Here is a 23125-nt window from a genome sequence, read left to right as displayed (position 1 = left end):
CTGGTATGTTACTAAAAGCAGTGTTTACTAAACTCACTCACTCAACATTGATTGCATTTGCACAAAATATCAGTGAGTCAGTGGAAATTCTGTGTTTGGACTGTTCCCCAGCCATGTATGCATGATATGGATGTGTGAGTCATCACATCCAGACTGTTAGTCATTTACTGCAGAGTGGTGCATTAAACAAATACAAAACAATCCCTTTGATTTCAATAGTCAAACCTCAATTTGTTTGAATTCTTTCATGAAAGTATATCTGAAATTTCTCAGATATACACCAGTATTATAACCCATGCACCTTTCCCACTTAGGTTTGTTGGAAACAAAATGTTTTGTGAAACTTAAATAGACAAGTACACTTAGTATTTGAACAACAATATATATGTTTAATTCTTTAAAGTACAATCACTGATCATTCACACTCAAACATGTCAACAGTATCACAAACCCTGTTCAGTTTGGGCATAGGTACTTATTAAAAATCATCATAAAGTATTTATTCTTGAATACATGTCGGGGCGGTGGGGTAGCCTAATGGTTAAAGCGTTAGCTCGTCACGCCGAAGACCCGGGTTCGAATCCCCACATGGGCACAATGTGTGAAGCCCATTTCTGGTGTCCCCCGCCGTGATGTTGCTGGAATATTGCTTAAAGCGGCGTAAAACCAAACTCAGTCAGTCAGTCAGTGAATACATGTCATCGGCCCTCAATTGCGTAATACCACCGCCATATAGCTGGAATATTGCTGAGTGCGCGTAAAACTAAACTCACTCACTCACCCAATTGGGTGGATCTGTGCTCATGCTGTTGATCACTTGATTGTCTGGTCCAGACTCAATTATTTACAGACCGCTGCCATATAGCTGGAATATTGCTGAGCGAGTCGTAAAACTGAACTCACTCATTATTTATTCTTGAAGTATTATAAGGAATCCTTTTGAAATGTGACTCCTTACAAAATATCGAAAAATAAAGAATCTGTGTGGAAGTATTCCTTGAAGTGTTCATGAAGAATCCTGATTGAAATATTTACAAAGATTTCTTATTGAAGTACTTGGGAAGAATTCTTATGCTGTATTTATGAAATCTTTATGCAGTATTCACAAGAATCCGTAAAATCTTTCAAGGGAATCCATGTCAAGATATTCATGAAGAATCATCTAAATATTTAATCAGTATCTTCACGAATTAAGTAATTCATAGAGTATGCATGAAACATCATTCTGCGTTAAGTAATTTTAAAAGTATCCCTTACAAAACACTCAGCTTCCCGCTTCACAAGTATTTCTCAGTATCATTTCATATGAAGCATGAATTAATGAACCATCCATCTCCAACAAGTGTGTCTCCACCACAAAGCATCCATCAAGAATCCTCTTGCCCTAGGTTACACCAGTCACATTACTCCAGCTGCCATTCCTGGAAAAAGTCATTTCCTTTATTGTCCACCACAATGAATGCTGGGAAATTCTCTACCTCCACTCGCCATATTGCCTCCATACCTGCAAAACAACCACGGTGGATTACTGCCAAATGAAAACTTTCTCTGACACTTTTACCTTGAAAAAAATGTTGAATACTGACAAAGGATTACGCTGCCTTAATATCTCTTGGCTTGTCAGTCCTTTCAAGTAGCATTGAAGTCATTCTAGAACGCACATTTTATCAAGCAGGCCGTTAATGATTGTCCTCATCTCTTAGAGGCAATGTCACAGTTGCATATGTGGCTCTGTGTACAACCTCTAAACTTGGTTCAAAGCCGTAGAGTATAAACATATCAGAGGGGTACACAAAGTCCGCAGTCTAGACTACCAGTTGTCCGACTTCCATTTTGGTGGAAGTCTTAGTGGCTTAGTGGGTTAGGCGGCTGACTTTATGTGCTGGTGATTAGGTGCCAAACTCTGAGGGTGTGGGTTCAAATCCCGGATGGGACTCAACCCAACAAAAAGTACTAGAATTTGTACCTTACTAAGAAAGTGTAATCCCAAATATAACATATGTTATGTAGAGTACAGTCTTCCATATTTTCACATCAGACCCGTGAAGGTCCGGGTTAGAATGAACCTTCAGTAACCCATGCTTGTCGTAGGAGGGGACTAATGCGATCAGGTGGTCAGGCTCGCTGGCCTGGTTGACACATGTCATCGGTTCCCAATTGCGCAGATCGATGCTCATGCTGTTGATCACTGGATTGTCTGGTCCAGACTCGATTACTTACAGACCGCCATCACATAGTTGCAATATTGCTGAGTGCGGCGTAAAACTAAACTCAGTCACTATTTTCACATCAGACTATACATGATCTTGACCCGTGAAGATCCGGGGTAGAATAGGTCTTCAGCAACCCATGTGCTTGCCATAAAAAGGCGACTATCTTGTCGTAAGAGGCGACTAACGGGATCGGGTGGTCAGTTTCGCTGACTTGGTTGACAAATGTCATCGGTTCCCAATTGCGCAGATCGATGCTCATGCAGTTGATCACTGGATTGTCTGGTCCAGACTCGATTATTTACAGACCGCCGCCATATAGCTGGAATATTGCTGAGTGCGGCGTAAAACTAAACTCACTCACTCATACATGATCTTTGTGACCATTGGTCCAGTTCGTGGTTCTGATGCAACACAAGTTTATGAATATTTCCATATTGTCCTGAGCCCTGATTCATTTAGTCAGTCCTCAGGCCGAGACATTAATATATAGTAATGATCATCATATTGAAAACACGGCGTTGTAGATTGAAACCCTGGGTTTGAAGAGCTATGATTATTGTAATCGAATGCAGTTTAATATGGACTTACATCTGTCAGTTCCATACAATTGTTTTGGGAAAGGGGTTAACAACTTACCAAGTTCAGGATATTCAAGGACTTCGACATTTTTTATGTAGTTCTGGGCCAGAATGGCTGCTGGGCCCCCGACGGATGCCAGGTAGAACCCTCCGTGGGTCTTGCATGCTTTCGTTACCTGTATGAACATGGAGGTTTGTTACCTGTGTGGACTTAGTGTTTGTTACCTGTTTGGACATGGAGTTTGGTTACCTGTGTGGACATGGAATTTGGTTACCTGTGTGGACATGGAGTTTTGTAATTTGGTTACATGTTCGGACATGGAGTTTGGTAACCTCCATGGACATGCAGTTTAGTTACCTCTGTGGACAGTGAATTTGGTAACCTGTGTAGACATGGAGTTTGGTTACCTGTTCAGAGAGGGAGTTTGGTTACCTGCGTGCACAGGGAGTTTGGTTATCTGTGTGGACATGGAATTTGGTTACCTGTGTAGACATGGAGTTTGGTTACCTGTGTACATGGAGTTTGGTAACCTGTGTGGACATGGAATTTGGTTACCTGTGTAGACATGGAGTTTGGTAACCTGTGTGGACATGGAAATTGGTTACCTGTGTGGACATGGAGTTTTGTAATTTGGTTACATGTTCGGACATGGAGTTTGGTAACCTGCGTGGACATGCAGTTTAGTTACCTCTGTGGACAGTGAAGTTGGTAACCTGTGTTGACATGGAGTTTGGTTACCTGTTCAGAAAGGGAGTTTGGTTACCTGCGTGGACAGGGAGTTTGGTTACCTGTGTGGACAACCCCTAACACTGGTTGTTAGATATAGAAACTTAAGAATCCCAACAAGAAGAAATACTTGAGAAGAAAACCTTGATGATGGACTAGACAAGAAGCCAATGTAACTTGAAAAGTTTGTCCCATGAACTTCATTGAGAGATATAAAACCATTTCCAATTCCTGAAAGTTATTTTAAGAATCGAACATTGAGCATGAAAGATTTGAGGTTTACAGTTGGCAAACTCCCTATCCCTCCTAACTGACCAGGCGACTGCGGTTGCCCTTGGCCAACATGACCTTGCTTCCCCCTGCTGCAAGGAACGAGTTTGCATAGGAGTCCATCCTGCCCGCTGATGTGGGGCCAAATGATCCACTTGCATACCCCTGGATCAGAGAAAATAAATGTCCGGTTCATACATATTATTTGTTTTTTGTTTAATGACACAATACTACTGTTGTGCTACTCATTTCTGCACAAGCATAGTGCTGAAGAATTGTGATGAAATCTTGGCTACAAAACATTCACTGTCGGGAGAATGAAGACTGGAACATTGATACAAATGGTTGGAAGAAGAATCAGCTGACACTTGTTCTGACCACTTCTCAACTGGACTGCTACACATACTGTTAAATAGGCATCAGTCTTTTATGTACATTTATTATATATTTGTATATTTTTCTCAATATTCCAGAGATATCAGGAAGAATTAAATCCCAAATTGGAATTCGAAATCTGGTCAAGATGCAACAAAAATATCCGTGTATTTGTGCAATGCTACCGATCATGGTCTTTATTCCAGAGTTTTTTCCCTTACCTCAGGTGTTTTGGCAGGCCCAGCATAGTACAATGGGTGGTCCTTCATATACTGGGGCATCCCTTCCCCTTTGTCTAACCTCTCCTGCAGCTTGGCATGGGCGATGTCCCTCGCAACCACCAGCGTCCCTGTTAGCGTCAGACGAGTTTTGATTGGATACTCGTTAAGTTGTTGCAGCACCTCGCTCATTGGTCGGTTCAGATCAACCTATAAAACATGGGGTACAAGATGGGCAAAGTAGTCATTGGGATATAAGTCTTGTATTCGCCAGTCAATGGTAGTCACCTAAATAACATTAGTTGTCACCATTGTTGTCGTGTTTCATGTTCGGTTTCAGGCAGTTTACAAAGCATTTCTGCCAACACGATTTGTGCAAAATAAAGTAACCTTTCACCGAGAAACTAGCCCAAAACTAAACATGGGCAGCAAAAATCATGAAAAGGTGTCAGCAATGATCAATTTGACATTGGCTGTGCGTGTTTATGTGCGTTTCACACTGTATCATTTGTCAGACAAGTTTCCCTGACTTTCTTCTTGTCTTGTGACTCTAGTCAGGCCAGCCCCTGCTTCGAAACCACCCCTGCGATCACATATAACGGCGAAAGGCGGACGGTTCGGTTATCTCAACTGTTTAACATTCATCGAATGACCCATGCTCCTTTGCTTAAGCTTGATCAAGGATATGTCCGGCAGCCAGGAACAGAGCGCATCGGAATCCACTGAAATTCGGTATTCATACTCCACTGACGTGATTGCTTGCTAGGGTGGAGGTCAACGAGTATGAGTGTCAATCACCTCTGCATCGTAGTACAAGACTGGCCTCTCAGTCTATGATGAAGTTGCCCAGCGATGAATGCACTGCAATACTCCAGTGTGGTTCTAGGCGAGGAAGATCCATGCCCAAGGAAAGTAGGACCAAGATGAAGTCGTATGAAGACACCTTGATTCACTTTTACAAGGTAACACCGATTCCATGGACAGAGGATAACGTTACACTGTCTGTGTTGTTGGGCCAAGGACAGCTGATGCGCCAGTAAAAAGGGCCCAAACTGATGGAGTCCTTCTACATCAGTCACTGAGAGGTCTCGTACGTAGTGGGGGACAAAGACTGTCTCTGATGTCCAGAAACATCCCTCCATAATAGATGTCAACGAATAGCTGCTGTGAAAATCCATTGTAGATGCTAGGCCCGAGTCTCATGAGGGTTCGACGCAGCTGGACGGGGAACCTGGCGAAGGCCTAGAGGATGGTTGATCTCATACAGAAGGCCAACATGGTGTGGGAGACTTCTGCTCTAGAGGCTGTTGAGAGCGGGATAAACATGCGATTATGTAACCTGCGACAGTCTTGCGAGGCAGCGATGTGTATCCTCAGAGCTCTTACTGGACAGAGTATCGTCAGGCCCGAGTATGGTGGACAATGGCGGTAAAGTGAAGAGTCTATCCGGTTGCCCTGGCAGTTGATTTTTCGCTATGACCCAGGAAAACTCTGCAGTTTCTGCCCCGAAAGGAATCTCATAAGTCGGGATTTGTCTCAACATACTGATCCAGGCATCTGAGTCTTGTACTTGCATCCTCTGTAGTTTCAGAAGTTTGACCGAGACTTGGAACTGAGTATCTCTCTCCACATTGGTAGATAAGTCATGGATGATCCCGTTGAATAGGCAAGGACTCGACCATGGTTGGCGAAACAGGTCTACTCTGTAGCGTTTGTCCCATGAGGTCTGATTTAGCGGGCGTTTCTGATTGCTGCATCTGCTTCGTCTCAAATACTCACTTAAGTAAGGTGCATCCAGAAAATCAGACATCAAAGAGGAAGCTCTGTGTGACTTCTTATCAGATCTTTCTTTCTCCGATCTCTAAGCTGAAGTGGAGCCTGATTCATCTGACTTATGTCTGGAGTATAGTTAGCAAAGTTGTTATCATTCAACTTGGCGCATAGGCGGTACCTGGTCTTCCAATCTCAAAGACCATTGCAGTCAATGCAGGATGCATGTGGGTCCGAGATGGAGAACGTCTTCTTGCAGTCCATGCAATCTTTTCTTTTTCTTGACGTTGAATCTTCTTTCCCAATGATGTTAAGGGTTATTTAAGTCAGTTCATTTGCCACAGTTCACAGCACATCAGCACCCTAGTGCGACAAGAAAAAGAATAACTACACAAAGGGATCACATGGTCAATCTTAGGACAAGCTTCACGCTTTTCAGGAGCTGCCAGACTGTCTAGATATGGGTGCAGCAGGGTGTGTTCGGGCGAATGGTACACGAGAGGCAAAAAACTTCAGTTACAGTTTGTTTCCACTCTGCTGTCGAGCATAAGAGAGAGAGTACAGAACGTAGATAAGAAATTACATGCTTCACAAATTTTTAGTTCAGTGACTGAATATCGGTTTGCAAATGAGAATGCATACATAATTAATTTCACAATCCTCTAAGCAGCTACTATTTTGAACTTCACGGAACAATTCCTAATTGTGTTTCAGACTAATAGTATATTTGTATTATCTTGAAAAGCTTCATGGGTATTCTAAGGATGCCAACTATTGCCATTTGCAAACTGACAGCTGCTCTATTGACATCACAGTTAACAACTAAACCCTTCTTAATAGGGGTGAAACGGTAAACTGCAGTATTAGTAGAACCGCTGTATTTTGCCCTCGGTTTAGGTACTACACCGTAATGCAATCTAAAAATTCAGTATTTTCGGTTTTCGTACCGTCATTTTATTGATATTTTAAACCTTTTCTAAAATGTCTAGAAATCGAATCACTTTGTCAAAATCTATGTATTTCTTTGCTCGACGGCCGTTTTTTTTCCTGGAAGTAAGTTATCATATACCGAACCGAAACAGACTGAACCGTGAAGATAGAATAGAATGGTATAGAATAATACTCTAATGCCTTTTCAGGAATTTGTGTTACATCAGCAGAGCTACTGACACATTAGAGAGATACCAAACATATTTACATAAATTCTTTGATTTAGGTATCTTCGCATTTGTTTAAGAGAGATATGGTACTTGGAATAAAGGATGTACGGTCTCTCTTAGTTTTCACAATTGGAACTTTGTAGCGGCGGCCTGAAGGGAGGAGGTTGTATTCCGAATTTAAGCAGTGAGTACGGTCAGATATGATTTTTACAGCTTGATTCACGAGTTGCCGCTCATATATTGATGATAAAAATTCAAATCTGACTCCAGCGATTTTACTTGCAGTGTTAACAATTTTGTCTATTTTAGATTTGAGATGAACTGAGCGAGACCCGTACCAACAATGGAAGGAAAATGTTAAATTCTCTTAATAAATGCTACATACCGTACCGTGAAGAGCATACCGTTTCAGCTCTACTGCTTAACGCATTGATGTAATATTTCTTCCCCTTTCACTGTATATTTCTTTACGGTTACACAAGGATAACGGAGATAGATAAGACTCAACCAGACTCCTGCTTTGTTGGTTTCATATTCATTAATTTAACAGATTTGAAATTATATTTCATTATTTAATTTGCCATTAGGGATCCCCAACAGCTTAAACAACATTTTCATTTGAGATGTAACCTCTATTCTGACCTGCTTTGTTTGTTTTGTTCTTCAACGCCACACTCACGAAAATCCTAGCTATATGGAGTCGGCCTGTAAATAACGAAGTCTAGATCAGGCAATCCGGTGATCAACAGCGTGAGCATCAATCTACGCAACTGGGATACGATGTATCAACCAAGTCAGCAAGCCTGACCACCCGATCCAATTAGTCACCTTTTACGACAAGCATGGGTTGCTGAAAACCAGTTCTAACCCAGATCTTCACAGGTATTAGTGTTTGAGTTGAGCCATCTGGTACAATATGTTACCTGCACAACCTCTCCTCCCAGGTCCTCTGCCTCCACCTCAGGAAGATACTTGATGGGATCAGTCTCCAGCTGTTCAAGAAACACGCCCTCTTCTGTTATTTTGCCAAGTGCCTAAAGAAGAAGCAATCTTGCTAAAATATGTTGAGGATACTTTCTGAGAAATAGAAAATCTCTGTTAGGGCTGCACTTCAATGTTCGGGCTGCGAACGATTCACCCAGACCTTGTCATTCTGATTTTAGTTTTACGAGCTTTCCAGATATTGGACCCTCGATTCGATCATTTTCGATTCGATTCTTCATACAAGTAAAACATCAGATTTCAGAGTTTATTTAAAAACACTTATCACACTGAAAACTTTTTCCAAGATTTCACTAGAAAATCAGGAATGTAAATGATGTAACCTTTTTCATATATATACGATATGATGTTTAAACACAGAACATCACTCAAATATCGAATCGAAATAGTGATAATGGTTACTGAAAATCGAAACTAAGGTGTCAGATTCGATTTCCGATGAACCAAATCGTTGCAGCCCTTCTCAATGTGTTTCCATCAACGACAATTCAGAGGGACTCAAAACAGGATTCGAACTTAGGTCTCATCGTTAAACATTTTAACCACCTCGCTACCTTACCATCCCAACTAACAAGCCTTACCTGTCTGTCTGCTGAACACGACACCCCTATACCCACAGGGCAGGAAGCTCCATGTCTCGGTAGGCGGATGACTCGCACATCATGACAGAAATATTTGCCGCCAAACTGAGCACCAATCCCCATTTTCTGAGTCAGTTTGTGGATTTGCTGCTCCAGTTCAAGGTCACGAAAAGCTCTGCCATGGTCATTGCCTGATAAATGAAAAACATGTGAGTGAGTATGGTTTACTCTGCATCAAAAAGGTTTTGGTTTGAAATCTTCATCTAGTCGGATACCCTGGAACCTCCAAAATTTGTTACCAAAGGTTCCCAGGCCACACAAAGTTACAGAACAATGTTATCCCTATAACGTATCATTACCTGACGTCCGCCTGGAGAGCGGAAGGTCGCAGGTTCGATCCATGGTCTCCTCACACCAAAAAGACGTTAAAATATGGTACTTGTTGGTCCCTGCCTGGCGCTCGGCATTAATGGGTACAACAAGGACTGGTCGGCTCGGAGTCAATATAATGTGTCTGAGTGGGGTATTCATGCTTCACTGCGGCATGGTATCTCAGTGGGCTAGCACTATAAAACCAGCTTCAGTCTGGGCTAGTGCAAGCAGCCACACAAACACATACACACGCATGCACGTCGTCATGTGAGCGAAATATTCTCAAGCACGGCGTTAAACCCAATTCCACCACCACCATCATTACCTGACAAGGGGAGAGTATCCAGGTATCGTGTGGAGGCCAGTTTGACGGTCTTCAATGTGAGTTCTGCTGACGTTCCTCCAATCACGATGGCCAGATGATAGGGAGGGCAGGCAGCTGTACCTAATGTCTGGAAGAAGAAAGAGTCAGAGGCTTTTGTTGCACTGAAATACTACAAATCATTATCCTCCCCTCAAGCTTGTCAAGTTTTGGGATGACTTTCCCTATGTCCTTGTACAAATTTTCATGACCCTCACCAAAAAGACGAAATAGAAAAGAACTGTACATTTTGTCATAAAATGTCCATTTTTCCTGAACCTCCCAACTATCCATATTATTTTAGATCACTTTCCCTTGAGACAGTCATATTTCTACCCTGCCCAATTTGTTCCCCTTACAATAAAGGACCTGTCCCTAACTGTTCAGAAAAAAACATTTCATATTTTAACATTGTAATTATCATGCAAATGACTATTTGGTTTCAAATGAGAAATCTGAAAACATGGTAAAGTATGCATAAAATAGATACAATATCTACAAGAAACTAGACAATTACATTGTCAAAAAGCAATATATTTTTGGTCACAGAATCTGAACCCAATCAGTAACCAACTTTCAATATTCTACATGTCACTTTGGCCAAATAAAAAATGTTGTGGTTCCGATTACAGCTCTTTAAAATTTGGGTAGATAGGAATTTTTAATATATTTTTTTACTTTTTTTAGAAGTAAAGTACAAACTAATAACACATTTATCAATGTTTAATTGTGTATTTAATCAAGCTTGCGGCCACCATGTCAACTTTCACTACCAGAATGACCGATGTCCGTCGGTGCCTGGAAAAAGCAATGGTATCTGAACGCTTATTATATTTTTTTTTAAAAATAGGGTCGGCACCAGGGTCGGTCGGGTAATCGGAACCACAACATTTTTCTTTTTAGGCCTTATGTTCACTTTGCCAACCAGATGAAAATATACATTATATTGAAACAATGCAAAAAACACCTGTCCTTTCAACAAGTGATACATATTCATTCATATAATAACAATAATAATAATGTCTATTTATATTGCGCTGGGTTCCATCCACAAAGGTGCATGCTCAAGGCGCTACAATAGTCACAGATGAGAAGTTCACGGGAGGAGATAGTTCGTGGGGATAGAACTTTCTGAAGAGAAAGGTTTTAGGTTGGTTTTGAATGTCTCAAGGGTGGGGGATTCTTTTATGTTCTGAGGTAGTGAGTTCCATAACTGAGATGCTGCTACTTGAAACGATCTGTTGCCGTAGGATTTTAGTCGTGAGTTTGGTTCTGCAAGTAGGCATTGGTTTTCAGACCTTAGACATCGTGAAGGCTGGTATGGAGAGATCTGTTCTGATAGATAGCTCGGTGATGTACCATTCAAACAGTGGTAGGCAAAACACAAGATCTTGAAGTGGATCCGGGCTTCTATTGGAAGCCAGTGTAGGGACATCAATACCTGTGTTATGTGACATCTCACAATACGAGCTGCCCTATTTTGTACCTTCTGGAGTTTGTTCAGCAGTTCCTGACTCAAACCATACAACGGACTGTTGCTGTAGTCAATGCGGGACATCACGAGTAGTTGGACTAGTGTCTTTGTTACGTCTGTGGTAATAAGATGGCGAATATTACCAATAGTTCTTAGATGGAAGTAGCAGGTCTGGCACACTTGATAACTAGGGCTTCCATTGACAAGGGAGAATCAAAGATGACACCCAGGTCTCCAACACCCACTGACATGATTTTCCACTGTTGAATGCGCTGTCTGGGTCCAACGAGTAAGGCCTCAGTGTTTCCATCGTTTTAATATGTTTGATGTCATCCATGTTTTTATTGATTTAGTGCAATCAGTATATCTTACAAGTGCATCGACTGTTTCGCTTGCTTTGAAACCTTGATAAAGCTGGGTGTCGTCAGCATATGCATGGTGGTTCAGCCCATACTGTCTGATGCTGGAGCTGAGACTACTTGTGTACATCACAAACAGGACTGGACCTAGCACAGATCCTTGGGGAACCCCACAGAGTAGCGTGATACTTTCAGATTTAGTATCACCAATCATAACTGACCGGCGTCTGTTGCTCAAATATACTGAATATCATTGAAAACGCACCAGTCTAAAATTGTCCATATTTTCATCAAGATGGATTTCAGCATGACAATGATCAATGAATATAACTAACATGAAGTCGAAGGGCATGTCCAGTTGAAAAAAATGGTTTAGAAGCAAATTCCTGTCCACAGTATGACTCAACTTGCATCAACATGCAGCCACGCCATGAAAGAAGCGCGAATTTCATTCTGAAATCATACCGACTGTGACATTAAAAGCAGGTGTATGAGAACCGATTCTCATTGCTTCACTAACGATTGTGAAACGAGGACAGAGATGCCGAGGTTAACACCTCACAAAGGAGAACGTGCACTAGGCATGATTCAGGATGGCACCAGCAGCAGGAATGCTGCTCGACAACTTGGACTTGGCCACTCCACCATCATTAGGCTTCATAGACGACATCAGTAGACAGGCAGCACCCGTGACCTTCAATGACGTTGGCAACAACGTGTTACGACGTTCCATCAGGATCGCCATATTCACCTTGTCCATATCGGTGATTGAACACTGCCGACTGCCAGGACTGCTGAACTAGTTCAGGGTTGACGTTGGGGTCATCAGCGATGACTCCATGCGACGCCGTTTTCACGCTACAGGGCTCCATACTCGACGTCCTTACGTTGGACCAATTCTGACTGACAGACACCGTAATGAGCGTATACAATGGGCTAGCAGGCATTTTCAGTAAAGGTTACAACAATAGCATGGTGTGGTAGTCACTGACGAGTCACGTCTTCATCTATGTAATGCTGACGGACGATTATGTGTTTGGTGTAGACGTGGTGAACGTTATGCTGAGGAGTGTGTGGTTCAGACAGACCTTTGGGTGCGGGGAGTGTCATGGTCTAAGGTGGAATAAATTACAATCACGGGACTGCCTTCATGTTTGTCAAGAGAGAGTTAATGCCCTTTATTACCGTGAGCAGATTCTTCAGAATCACATCGTATCGACCGCTCAGCCACAGCGGCTGACACTTATCAGAGGGGTACACAAAGTCCGCAGTCTGGACTACCAGTTGTCCGACTTCCATTTTTGTGGAAGCCACGGTGGCTGAGCGGTCTAGGCGTCTGACATTGTGTGCTGGCGATTAGGGGCCTGACTCTGAGGGTGTGGGTTCGAATCCCGGATGGGACTCAACCTTAAAAAGTACTAGAATCTGTACTTTACTGAGAAAGTGTAATCCCAAATATAACATATGTTACATTTCTCACATATATTGATTACTGACCTTAATTTTTTCATCTACAAACTTCATAAGTCTTTCAGGATTCAGCAACGCCTTTGTTTGTTGATAGAGGAATGTCTTGTTGGCCGAGCCACCTCCCTTGGCCATAAACAGGAAGTCATACTGAGAGGAATCTGTGGCGTACAGCTCGATCTGGGCAGGAAGGTTTGTCTTCGTGTTGACCTCTTTAAACATGTCCAGTGGCGCCATCTAGGTGGATATTCATATGAGAGTGTAAGAGGTGAGTGTTTTAGAACCAGCAGCCAAATTAGAAAAGCTCACTGCATATTTAAGGAAAACTTAAAAGTAACCAAACATTTCTTGTTAATGGTTTATCAATACACAGTTCATCTGTCAATTATTACCAGGGACGGTGGGGTAGCCTAGTGGTTAAAGCGTCACACTGAAGATCTGGGTTCGATTCCCTTCATGGGTACAATGTGTGAAGCCCATTTCCGGTGTTCCCCGCTGTGATATTTCTGGAATATTGCTAAAAGCGGCATGAAACTAATCTCACTCACTCACTCATTATTACCTGGGAATACCTGAGGTTCCTCTTGGTGTAAGTGTTGTATACCCCTCTTGAAAGAGCATCCTCATCCCTCCCCTCTGTCCACACATACTGACCTTTCTTACCTGGAGGCAAACATTGAAAGACATCACCATGATGGCCTTAGCCAAGACCTGCTGCAAGACCAAGGACATATTCAAGTTTAACATATGTGATATTTGGGATTACACTTTCTCAATAAAGTACTGATTCTAGTACTTCTGTTAGGTTGAGTCCCATCCGGGATTCGAACTCAAACTCTGAGAGTCACTTACCTAAGAGCCCTGTTCATATTGTTCACAATAACAGTACATGTACAAGCAGTCCTCATAACAGACACACACAAACACACGGACACAGGGAATGAGGGTGTATTGTGGAAGGGAGATAACTCTAAATCTGATCAATATATAGGGGTATTTGTATAGCAGGGGCGTAGGAACGGTTATCAGAGTGGGGGGCCAATTTATGAAAAGTATTGAAAATCAAAATGAAATTGTAGTTATGGTAAAGTAGATATGGTTTCGTTTTAAAAAGTTGGGGGCTAAGCCCACCCAAGCGCCCCCCCGTTCCTACGCCCCTGTATAGCGCTATAGTCCATCCAGCATGCATGCTCAAAGCGCTTGATATACTGTCACACTACAAACTTGATATACTGTACAAACAGTAAAACACGTCTCAACAGGACTGGAAGAGATCACTCAGAGTAATATTTAGCAAACAGGTGGGTTTTTAACTGGGACTTAAAAGAGACAATAGTTGGTGAATTCTTTATGGCAGGAGGGAGAGTGTTCCAAAGTATTGGGACTGATGCACTGAAGCCTTTTCACCAAAGAGTTTCAGTTTAGTTCTTGGAACAGTCAAGAGATGTTGGTGGTCTGACCGGACGTTTCTGGGGGCCTTGTGATAGCCCAAGTACCCCAAATGCTATTGATGTTTGATTTGTATACAACTACATGGCAATGGAAAGAGTACACCAATTCATTCTACTCATATTTTCTTCAGCAATGATTCAAAATCGGCCAAGTCAAGATATGAGTAATGAAATGATTCTGCCCATTGAAACCTTACTCTGGAATAGTGAAGAAATTGAATACCTACCAATGCAGATAGCTGTTCCTGTATCTTGGCAACCAGGCAGTACCATCCCAGCTGCAACATTTGCATTCTTCAACAGTTCCAGAGCCACAAACTTGTCGTTACTGGAGGCGTCAGGATCTTTAAGGATATTTGACAGTTGCTGCAATAAAAACACAAAACAGACCATTAGTTAGTCAGATCTCACTGCAAAGGCACCACACCAATGGAGGAAAATATCTGAATAAATAAAAAAAAGTTGAAGTAGTGATGATCTGTGTCCTTGTCCACAAAGACATGGGATGGGCACTATTGGCCCTTTCCCTGAAGGTGCCAGAATTCAGTGAACAGAGTTATGTCCCTTGTGCATACCAAGAACTTATCATTATGATTATGTTAGATGACTGTACTAACATCACACCTGAAAGGAGCAAAATATCTGATTTTAGTAAGAGGAGTTGAAGTACTGATGATATGTGACCTTGTCCATCAAAACAAGGGATGGGAGGGGCATCACTGACCCTTTCCTCAGAGGTGCCACAATTCGCTGTACAGAGTTGCGTCCCTTGTGTACAACATGTACAACAGAAACCTATGATTGCGACTATGTCAGATGAAATCTATATTGTAGATGAATTGAAAATTATAACTATAAATTGTATATATTTAGGGACCGTTTATAATTTATGGCTTGGGGTGGGGGGATTTGTGATGATTTTAAGGGGGGTGTCACCAATTTTGTTCTGGGGACGGGGGTAATCAGTTTTGTACACATGTACTAGGGTTGGGGGTCAGCAATTTTGTACATAAGAATATTTACCAATTCCCCATTCCAATCTTGCATATCAAATGCTTCAAAACATTAAAAAAAAAATCAGATAAAATTATGAAACAGAAATATTGTTGTGATCATATCACCTGGAGATGTCCGGGTCGAAGGAGATGAGAAATGTCAATCATGGCATTCTCTGCCAGCAAGGTCAAGGCTTCAGGTTGTATGTGAAGAACCTTCCTTCCCTTCACATCAAACGTCGATACATAGTCGCCTACAAGGACGAAAACAATGACATTGTCACCACATACAAATAACATGTAGAATGACAAAATGTCCATGATTGGAGGGGGCATGTAAAAACATTGCGCAATTCAATCATGAGAATTTATGTGAAAAATAAAAGCGTATGTGCCGGTGTTTTGGAATATACCCATTTTGAGAACTTCGTTGAAGCAAATTCATTTCAACTGTCTGAACTTTATTAAAAAGAAAGCCTTTCTGGTTTTAATACCCGTGAAGATCCGGGTTAGAATTGATCTTCAGTAACCCATGTTTGTCGTAAGAGGCGACTAACAGGATCGGGTGGACAGGCTCGCTGACTTGGTTGACACATGTCATCGGTTCCCAATTGCGTAGATCGATGCTCATGCTGTTGATCACTGGATTGTCTGGTCCAGATTCGATTATTTACAGAACGCCGCCATATAGCTGGAATATTGCTGAGCGCGGCGTAAAACTAAACTTATCCGACAACCGAGCAGATAAATTCAAATCAAATAAGACAAATTGAACTTTTGAAGACAAACCTGACAACCTTTTCCATGGGACTTCTGCTTTCTTCTCATGTTCAAAGATATCCTGGTAGAAGAATGGCTTGACGTCGGCAGCCGCTGCTGCTTGTACACCACTCGTCTGTATCTGTCGCAGGTGGTTCTGAATAACTTGCCACGCCCCCTGCAGGGCACGACCTCTGACCCCTGACCCAAGCATCTGAAAACAAAATGCCCATCGATAAATGTTGTTCAGTGCTTGAGCGAATGAGTGAATAAGGCTTTATAGGCCTGCATCCTTATCTGTCAAATGTTTCTCTTTTTATATTTATGAATACAAGCATACTGCCAATTTTAGCCCTATTTGTAATTTTGTATGGCACTAAAATAAACATCGAAATCAACTTCTCTTGTAAGTGAGAGTCTGTGCTGAATAAAATAATGGTGCAATAGAGATGATGACATCCCTTCTGAAACAAAGACATAATGAACGGGCGAAGAGAATTCATCAAAGTCGATTCAAGATACACTCTACTGGCTAATGTGGTTGAAGGGGTCGTTGGCAAGGGGACTACAGATATGTACCCCAGGTACGTTTCAGTACACAGATATGGACCCAAGCCAAAATTAGAATACAGAAATGTACCCTAGGACGATTCCATTATGCACTGCACCGTTTTCTTCATTAGAACTGTCATACTGTATGCGATTCATTGGACTGCTTATATAAGAACAAGCATACACAAGGATGAATATTCAAGTCGCGAGGCACAGTATCACTCGAAATCAAGCAAAAGGAAAGTACAGCATGAAGCGGTAGATTTTCTAGATTTTGGGTTTAGAAAAATGGACTCATCCATCGTTTGGGGCACCAAGTACGTTTCTGAATTTGACTTGATTATGTACATTTCTGTATACAGAAACGTACCTCGGGTGTCTGTGGTACCCGTGCCGACAACGACCCCTACAGCAATCATCAAACTGACAGTTCTACTCCAAATGTGGTCAATGTCAATGTCTTGAGAATGTTAGAGACGCACATATACTTCTCTAGACTTCTTGGGGAGGAGAGAATATGCCACATGAGACATAATGTTCCCTCTTAGACAGTGAATCACATACACTTGTCACCACAAGCCGGGGCACACGTAGAAAGTACCATCCATGTAAAATGTGTCCGATTCACTAAGCATCTCAAGCATGTCTGTTGTGGAAACACCCGTGAATGTTCGGGTTAGAATTGATCTTCAGTAACCCATGCTTGTCGCAAGAGGCGACTAACGGGATCGGGTGGTCAGGCTCGCTGACTTGGTTGACACATGTCATCGGTTCCCAATTGTGCAGTGCTCATGCTGTTGATCACTGGATTGTCTGGTCCAGACTCGATTATTTACAGACCGCTGCCATATAGCTGGAATATTGCTGAGTGCGGCGTAAAACAAAGTTCACTCACTTTCTGGAAAACACAAGAATCTTCTCGCTTTCGCCGTCATCTGCAGCCAGGAACTGTCTTCCGTCGTGGTCTCTGTCCAAACTCATTGTAGATCGACGTCTTCCAGGTTTCTTGGTAGAAGAGGAAAGACTTTTGACTGATGACGGTACATGTCAGATTAAAACGTTCAGACTTGAACGTCTCTAAGGACGGCGCTGTTGCAGCAGTATCATCATTGTCTATATTGGCCAGTTCTTCGTTGTAGATGGTCTTGGCAGGAGCAATATCTGACCTCATCTTGTTTCGGATTCTGCTAAGAAACCTGATCTTCATTGTCTAGCGGCGGATGGGTATGGGGAATAGTTGTGTGAATGAATTCACCGATGGTGCTGCACTTCCCCTTGCATCCCCCAACAACACATATCCAGCATATGGCAGCTTGAGTCTTCCCGTTCAGACGGTAACGATGACCAACATGTAAAACTTGCTGACCTCCTCGCTGGGACAACAAACTCTGCTCTCTGGAGTGACATTCAGACTGATCGTAATTTGGAAATATTAACTTAAATACCCTCTGCATAGTACATATTTACTTAATCCCTCTGAGAAGTGGATTAAAATGTATAAATCCAACAGATACTTCTAACTAATTTCCATCTCTTTTTATTGTTGCGAAAACAATGTATTCCTTAAAAAGCTAACCAAAGACACGCCCCCCACTTTAAAAACAACATATCACCTTCAGGATGTTTCAACCCACTTCAAAAACAACGATCTGTAAAACAAACACCTTTCAAAAATGTTTCTCGTTTTGATTTACATGTTACGTAAAGAATTGACATTTTCTTTGCAAGCACACTGTTTCATGTGAACAATTCAATTAAAGCATCTTTCTAATGCTCTTGAAGTATATTCTCTGACGAACTCGTTATTTTCAAAGGTTGTTTATGCTGTCCTATTCGCCTACACTGCTTAGTGAAGGCGAGTTGGGATGTAGGCGAATTGTGAAGTTGACGAAATCAGAACTTACACTTACAGTTGGAAGTGTTATAGTGACTAATTCAGGACAGCCATCGTCCAAATATTTAAAAAGTAAAAACTATGTACTCAAGACATGGGCGACTTTATTGTAATTATTAATATGATGCTAATCTGTATTCTATGCAATCCTTATCACTTCCGCATTGTACATTGACTTGTCAGGCAAATAATTACTGTATAGGACATTTATAACCTTAACTGGTCACCCCCCTTGGCCTTGTCTGCCATCACATCAACTGGTCAAGGAAGTGCTATTGTTTTTCTATCTGTCCGTTGTTGAGTCATCGCCTGTCCAATGTTCTCAAAAACTATATATACTCACATCTACATGTGTATTTGAAGAAAAACAGAGTACGAGTCCCGTATTCCGACTGCCAGTGTAGGACGTGCGCGAGCAGGATAATGCCGCTCGTAGGAAACACCCTGCTCAACCGGTCGACCATATACCACGCGTTGACAGAAGTATGTGAATAGAAATCAGTATTACTCAAATCTCGCATTTTTACACCACAACTACAATACAGTAAATAGTTTAAATAACATTTATTTCTCCCGACATCTAAATGAATTAATTCCAAGGGCTCATATTGGTATGGCTGAATATGTGTAAGGCCAGTTAATTTTCATTACGCCTCTTCCTAATTCGCCTACATCCAACTCGCCTTAACTGTAGGCGAATAGGGAATTATCGTCGTTGAAAAATCATGACACGGAAAGTCTTATTCAGACAGCTGTGTTTTATATTTTAGGTGTGACTGGGGCGTGTGTACCTACGCCTACAGGTTTAGAAAGTAAATGCTGTCAGGAACTACAACAAATAGACGCATATGTGTGTGACGAAGCTGAAATCCAGGGTATCACGGAACACGAACATGTCGATAACTGACTTCGGAGGAGTATATATAATGTCCTAACATTAGGACTGTTTTCATGAAAATGAACTTAGATGCTTGATGGGCATTTAGAGTGAGTGAGTTTAGATTTACGCCGCACTCAGCAATTTTTAATATTCCAGCTATATGGCGGCGGTGTGTAGATAATCAGACAATCCAGTGATCAACACCTTTAGCGTCGATCTATGCAATTGGGATACGATGACATGTGTCAACCCAGTCAGCGAGCCTGACCACCCGATCCCATTAGTCGCCTCTTACGACAAGCATGGGTTACTGAAGATCAATTCTAACCCGGACCTTCACGGGTGATGGGCATTTAGAAGTTGGAAGGTAACATTTACATGCTTTCCCATGTTGCTCCTAATCACTGTACATGTGTTGGTGTGTGTTTTCCTATCATTGTTTTCATAAGTGGCTTCCAATCAATCCTATCATGTATATCCTATCCTTATTGTTGTATAAACACTCTGCACATACAATCTAATATACTGCTTTCCTGCGGAATCAGACACATACAAGGGTTTCAAGTATGCAAGGTCATATTTGTGACAAAGCATTACAATTAATCTATTTCAAATACGATAATAAACACATGGGCGGATCTAGGGGGGTTTCGACCCCCCATCCCACCCCCTTGAAAATGACTTAAGACCACATTAAAGATTTTTTTGCGTTGGCGAAGCCAAGGGGCGGTGGGGGGTGTCAGGGGGTTCGAAACCACCCCCTACCCCCACCCCCCTTTCAAAATTCCTGGATCCGCCCATGAAACAAAGGCGTATATAAATATATTTATTTGGATTTAACTCGGTAACCTCCGGCGGCGCCCGGAGCTGCCGAACAGCGCTCGAGAGACGCATAAGCTGCACGGAGTTTTTACCCGGTCTCAGTCCCTCACGAGCAAGCTGAGTGTACGGACGCACCCACCACTCCAGTGTTTTAAAAAACTCTTACCTTAATCAGAACTTTTACTTGTTTTTCCATTGTATATTTACGGAAGACTCAAGATGTTTTAATGTAGTATGTCATGTTTTATCAGTCAATTAAAACTGACCTAACCCTTAACACTTGCCCGATTCATTCAGTGTTACGTAACAAGCTGATGGGGTGATTTGATAGAGTCTATAGTTTGATTAACTCTTCAAGGGCCAATGGTATGTAATCAGTTCTATGCAATAAACAAGAAGTTGTCATCCATAAAGTTGTATGTTTCATTTTGGACTCACCAACTTCTAGAATGCCGAACAACGATTGGATATAAACACTGTAAGCAAAGGAAAATGGCCGTCGTCTCATGACTATGACGTCACAGCTGGACTTCGCCCTAAGCTGGGATTAAAATATGCATCCGCGCTGGCTATCAGATTTGGGCAGTTGTTTGTCACTTTTTAGAATACAATGAAAGCACATATATGACTGTTTTGTGTGTGGATGTATACTTTGTTTGATCCATTATATCATGTTTCAAAAAGTTGTGATTCAGGATAGTCAGTCAGTCAGCACTCCGAATGTCGTACAGGCTCCTAATAGTCCAGGAGGAGGCAGCTGAAAAATTTCAAATCGTAGCCTCCCCAGTACTGATTTTGTTTGATACTATTTTCAGTTAGTATGATGTCTTGGGCTCATGGAAAGGCCTGTAATACTCTCAGATTGTGGTATCAGGGTTTTTTTACGGGTCATTATATGTGGTGGGGGTCTGCGAGCATTTTCGTCGCGTTTGGTTTGCTGCCCGACAACACCTCAAAGTTAATCATCGATAGTTTTACTACAATCAATCTGATCACTTTCATTTTGACTTTTGTGTATTTGTGAAATTATTTGACATAATTGTATTTTGAAAAATCAAAATGGCCGCCATTTTGTTTTGTCGTGTTTTGCCTTCTCAGCACTTAAATTTACATAAAAATGAACACCGAATGTTTCCATTTACATCCAAAGTTGATACTTGTGATGTTTTTTGACACTTGTTTCTCCTAGAGTGATGGCTTGGGCACAAAACAAGTCATTTTGTATGGTCATATCGTGGTAATTTAATTTTTACAGTCTTATTCTTTGAGACGGGTATTTTAACGATTCTCCGACTTTTCATGGAAATGTGTGAGGGTGATTTATTTAATGGCAGTTAACATTATTTTTGTTACTAAAACAAGTTGTTTTTGTTTTCTCTTTACTTCTAGAGTGACGGCATGTTATCAGCAATTTTTACATATTACCCAGAATTCAAAATGGCCGCCATTGTAGTTTAACTACATATACTTAGTGGAGGACTAAATTTGTACTGATATGAAATCCAAACAACTTATTTGGTGTCTAATGTTTAATACAGTATAGGAATAGAGCTAAATGTCAATGATATGGTCAATCAAACCTTTACACTCCTAAAATATTTGATGAAATAACATTATCCAAAAGTGTTTGAAAACTATGCTTCATGGCCGATAACTACGTCTAAGCTTTGGTTGTAGCTATTCAAATTGTTCTATCAGATAACTTTTAATCACATTTGATACATCCATAAGCTTGCAATTAACCCTCCTTTTCACTTTCTTTCATTTCATATTTTACTTCATGTCAGAATCGGACCTGTGAAGATCCGGGTTAGAATTGATCTTCAATAACCCATGCTTGTCGTAAGAGGCGACTAACGGGATCTGGTTGTCAGGTTCGCTGACTGGGTTGACACATGTCATCGTATCCCTATTGCGTAGATTGATGTTCATGCTGTTGATCCCTGGATTGTCTGGTCCAGACACGATTATTTACAGATCGCCGCCATATAGCTGGAATATTGCTGAGTGTGTAAAACTAAACTCACTCACTCACTCATGTCAGAATCGGAGTCATCTACTGGCAACAAGTCAAAGGTGTTCGGGCAACAATCACCTGCCATACAAAAAGACATGCCTCTGTACACACTATATCATTCTTTCTGCTGGCATGCTGACTTTTTGCATTTACACGATGTCAGTTCAACCAATCCACGGGGAGCAGGATCTCTCGACATCAGAATAGGGATAAGCTGACCATCACAAATGCCCCAAGCATGGTCAACTGGTGAAGGAATGTTCATGATTGGTTCAGAGACTGTTTCCAAACATGGACTTGGTAGTTTACTCGCTCAATGTGATGTTTTAGACTGTTGGATGTTGGTGGGAGGTTTTCATTCAATATCTTGTATCATCTACAGACATCACTGGATTATTTGGTACATACATAGAACTCACAAACTGGCCACAAGATGTAATGAGTGTTTCTTGAACATATAGATTGTCACCAAATTGTGTTAATGTTTGTTGTTGATTTTCAGAGGACTTCAGTAAGTCAATTCCCCATGTCGAACGTTCGTGAAGCTTCTCATTCCTGGGCTTCAGAGCCTTTTGGGGAACCAATGTAGAAAAGGTTTTCAGGTTCAGTTATCCCTTTGCTCTTAGTGTATGAAATATGCAAAAATAGTACTAAAGAAATTGCTTTTTGAAAAACATTTAAGGGAAGTCTTGAAAGTCTTTGAAGAAAAACCAGTGAACCGTTCTTGAAATATCTTGCTGACAATTCAGGTTAACATGCTGAAATCTTCAAAGTGTCACTGTGACCTTGAAAATTAAGTGAAGGTCACCAAATCGACTGGGCCCTGCG

The 23125-nt window shown here is 41.5% G+C and overlaps 1 protein-coding gene across 1 annotated transcript; it reads right to left on the bottom strand.

The window, feature by feature from the left end:
* Positions 1-368: 368 nt before the first annotated feature.
* On the bottom strand, positions 369-20804 carry LOC124273507 (fumarate hydratase class I, aerobic-like). Its single transcript, XM_046708771.1, has 13 exons — positions 20719-20804; positions 16163-16346; positions 15500-15627; positions 14606-14744; positions 13490-13590; positions 12958-13164; positions 9592-9718; positions 8895-9085; positions 8235-8345; positions 4385-4591; positions 3834-3953; positions 2850-2967; positions 369-1504 (listed from the first exon to the last, which is right to left on the bottom strand). The coding sequence occupies exons 2-13, from the start codon at positions 16344-16346 to the stop codon at positions 1404-1406; spliced, it is 1734 nt and encodes a 577-aa protein (XP_046564727.1). The 5' UTR covers positions 20719-20804; the 3' UTR covers positions 369-1403.
* Positions 20805-23125: the final 2321 nt, after the last annotated feature.

This window comes from Haliotis rubra, unplaced genomic scaffold (assembly GCF_003918875.1).
Source record: "Haliotis rubra isolate DU_JTF1 unplaced genomic scaffold, ASM391887v1 Scf181, whole genome shotgun sequence".
NCBI classification, from domain to species: Eukaryota; Metazoa; Mollusca; class Gastropoda; order Lepetellida; family Haliotidae; genus Haliotis; species Haliotis rubra.
Note: the sequence above shows the minus strand (reverse complement) of the source record. Positions and strands in the feature narration are given on the sequence as shown.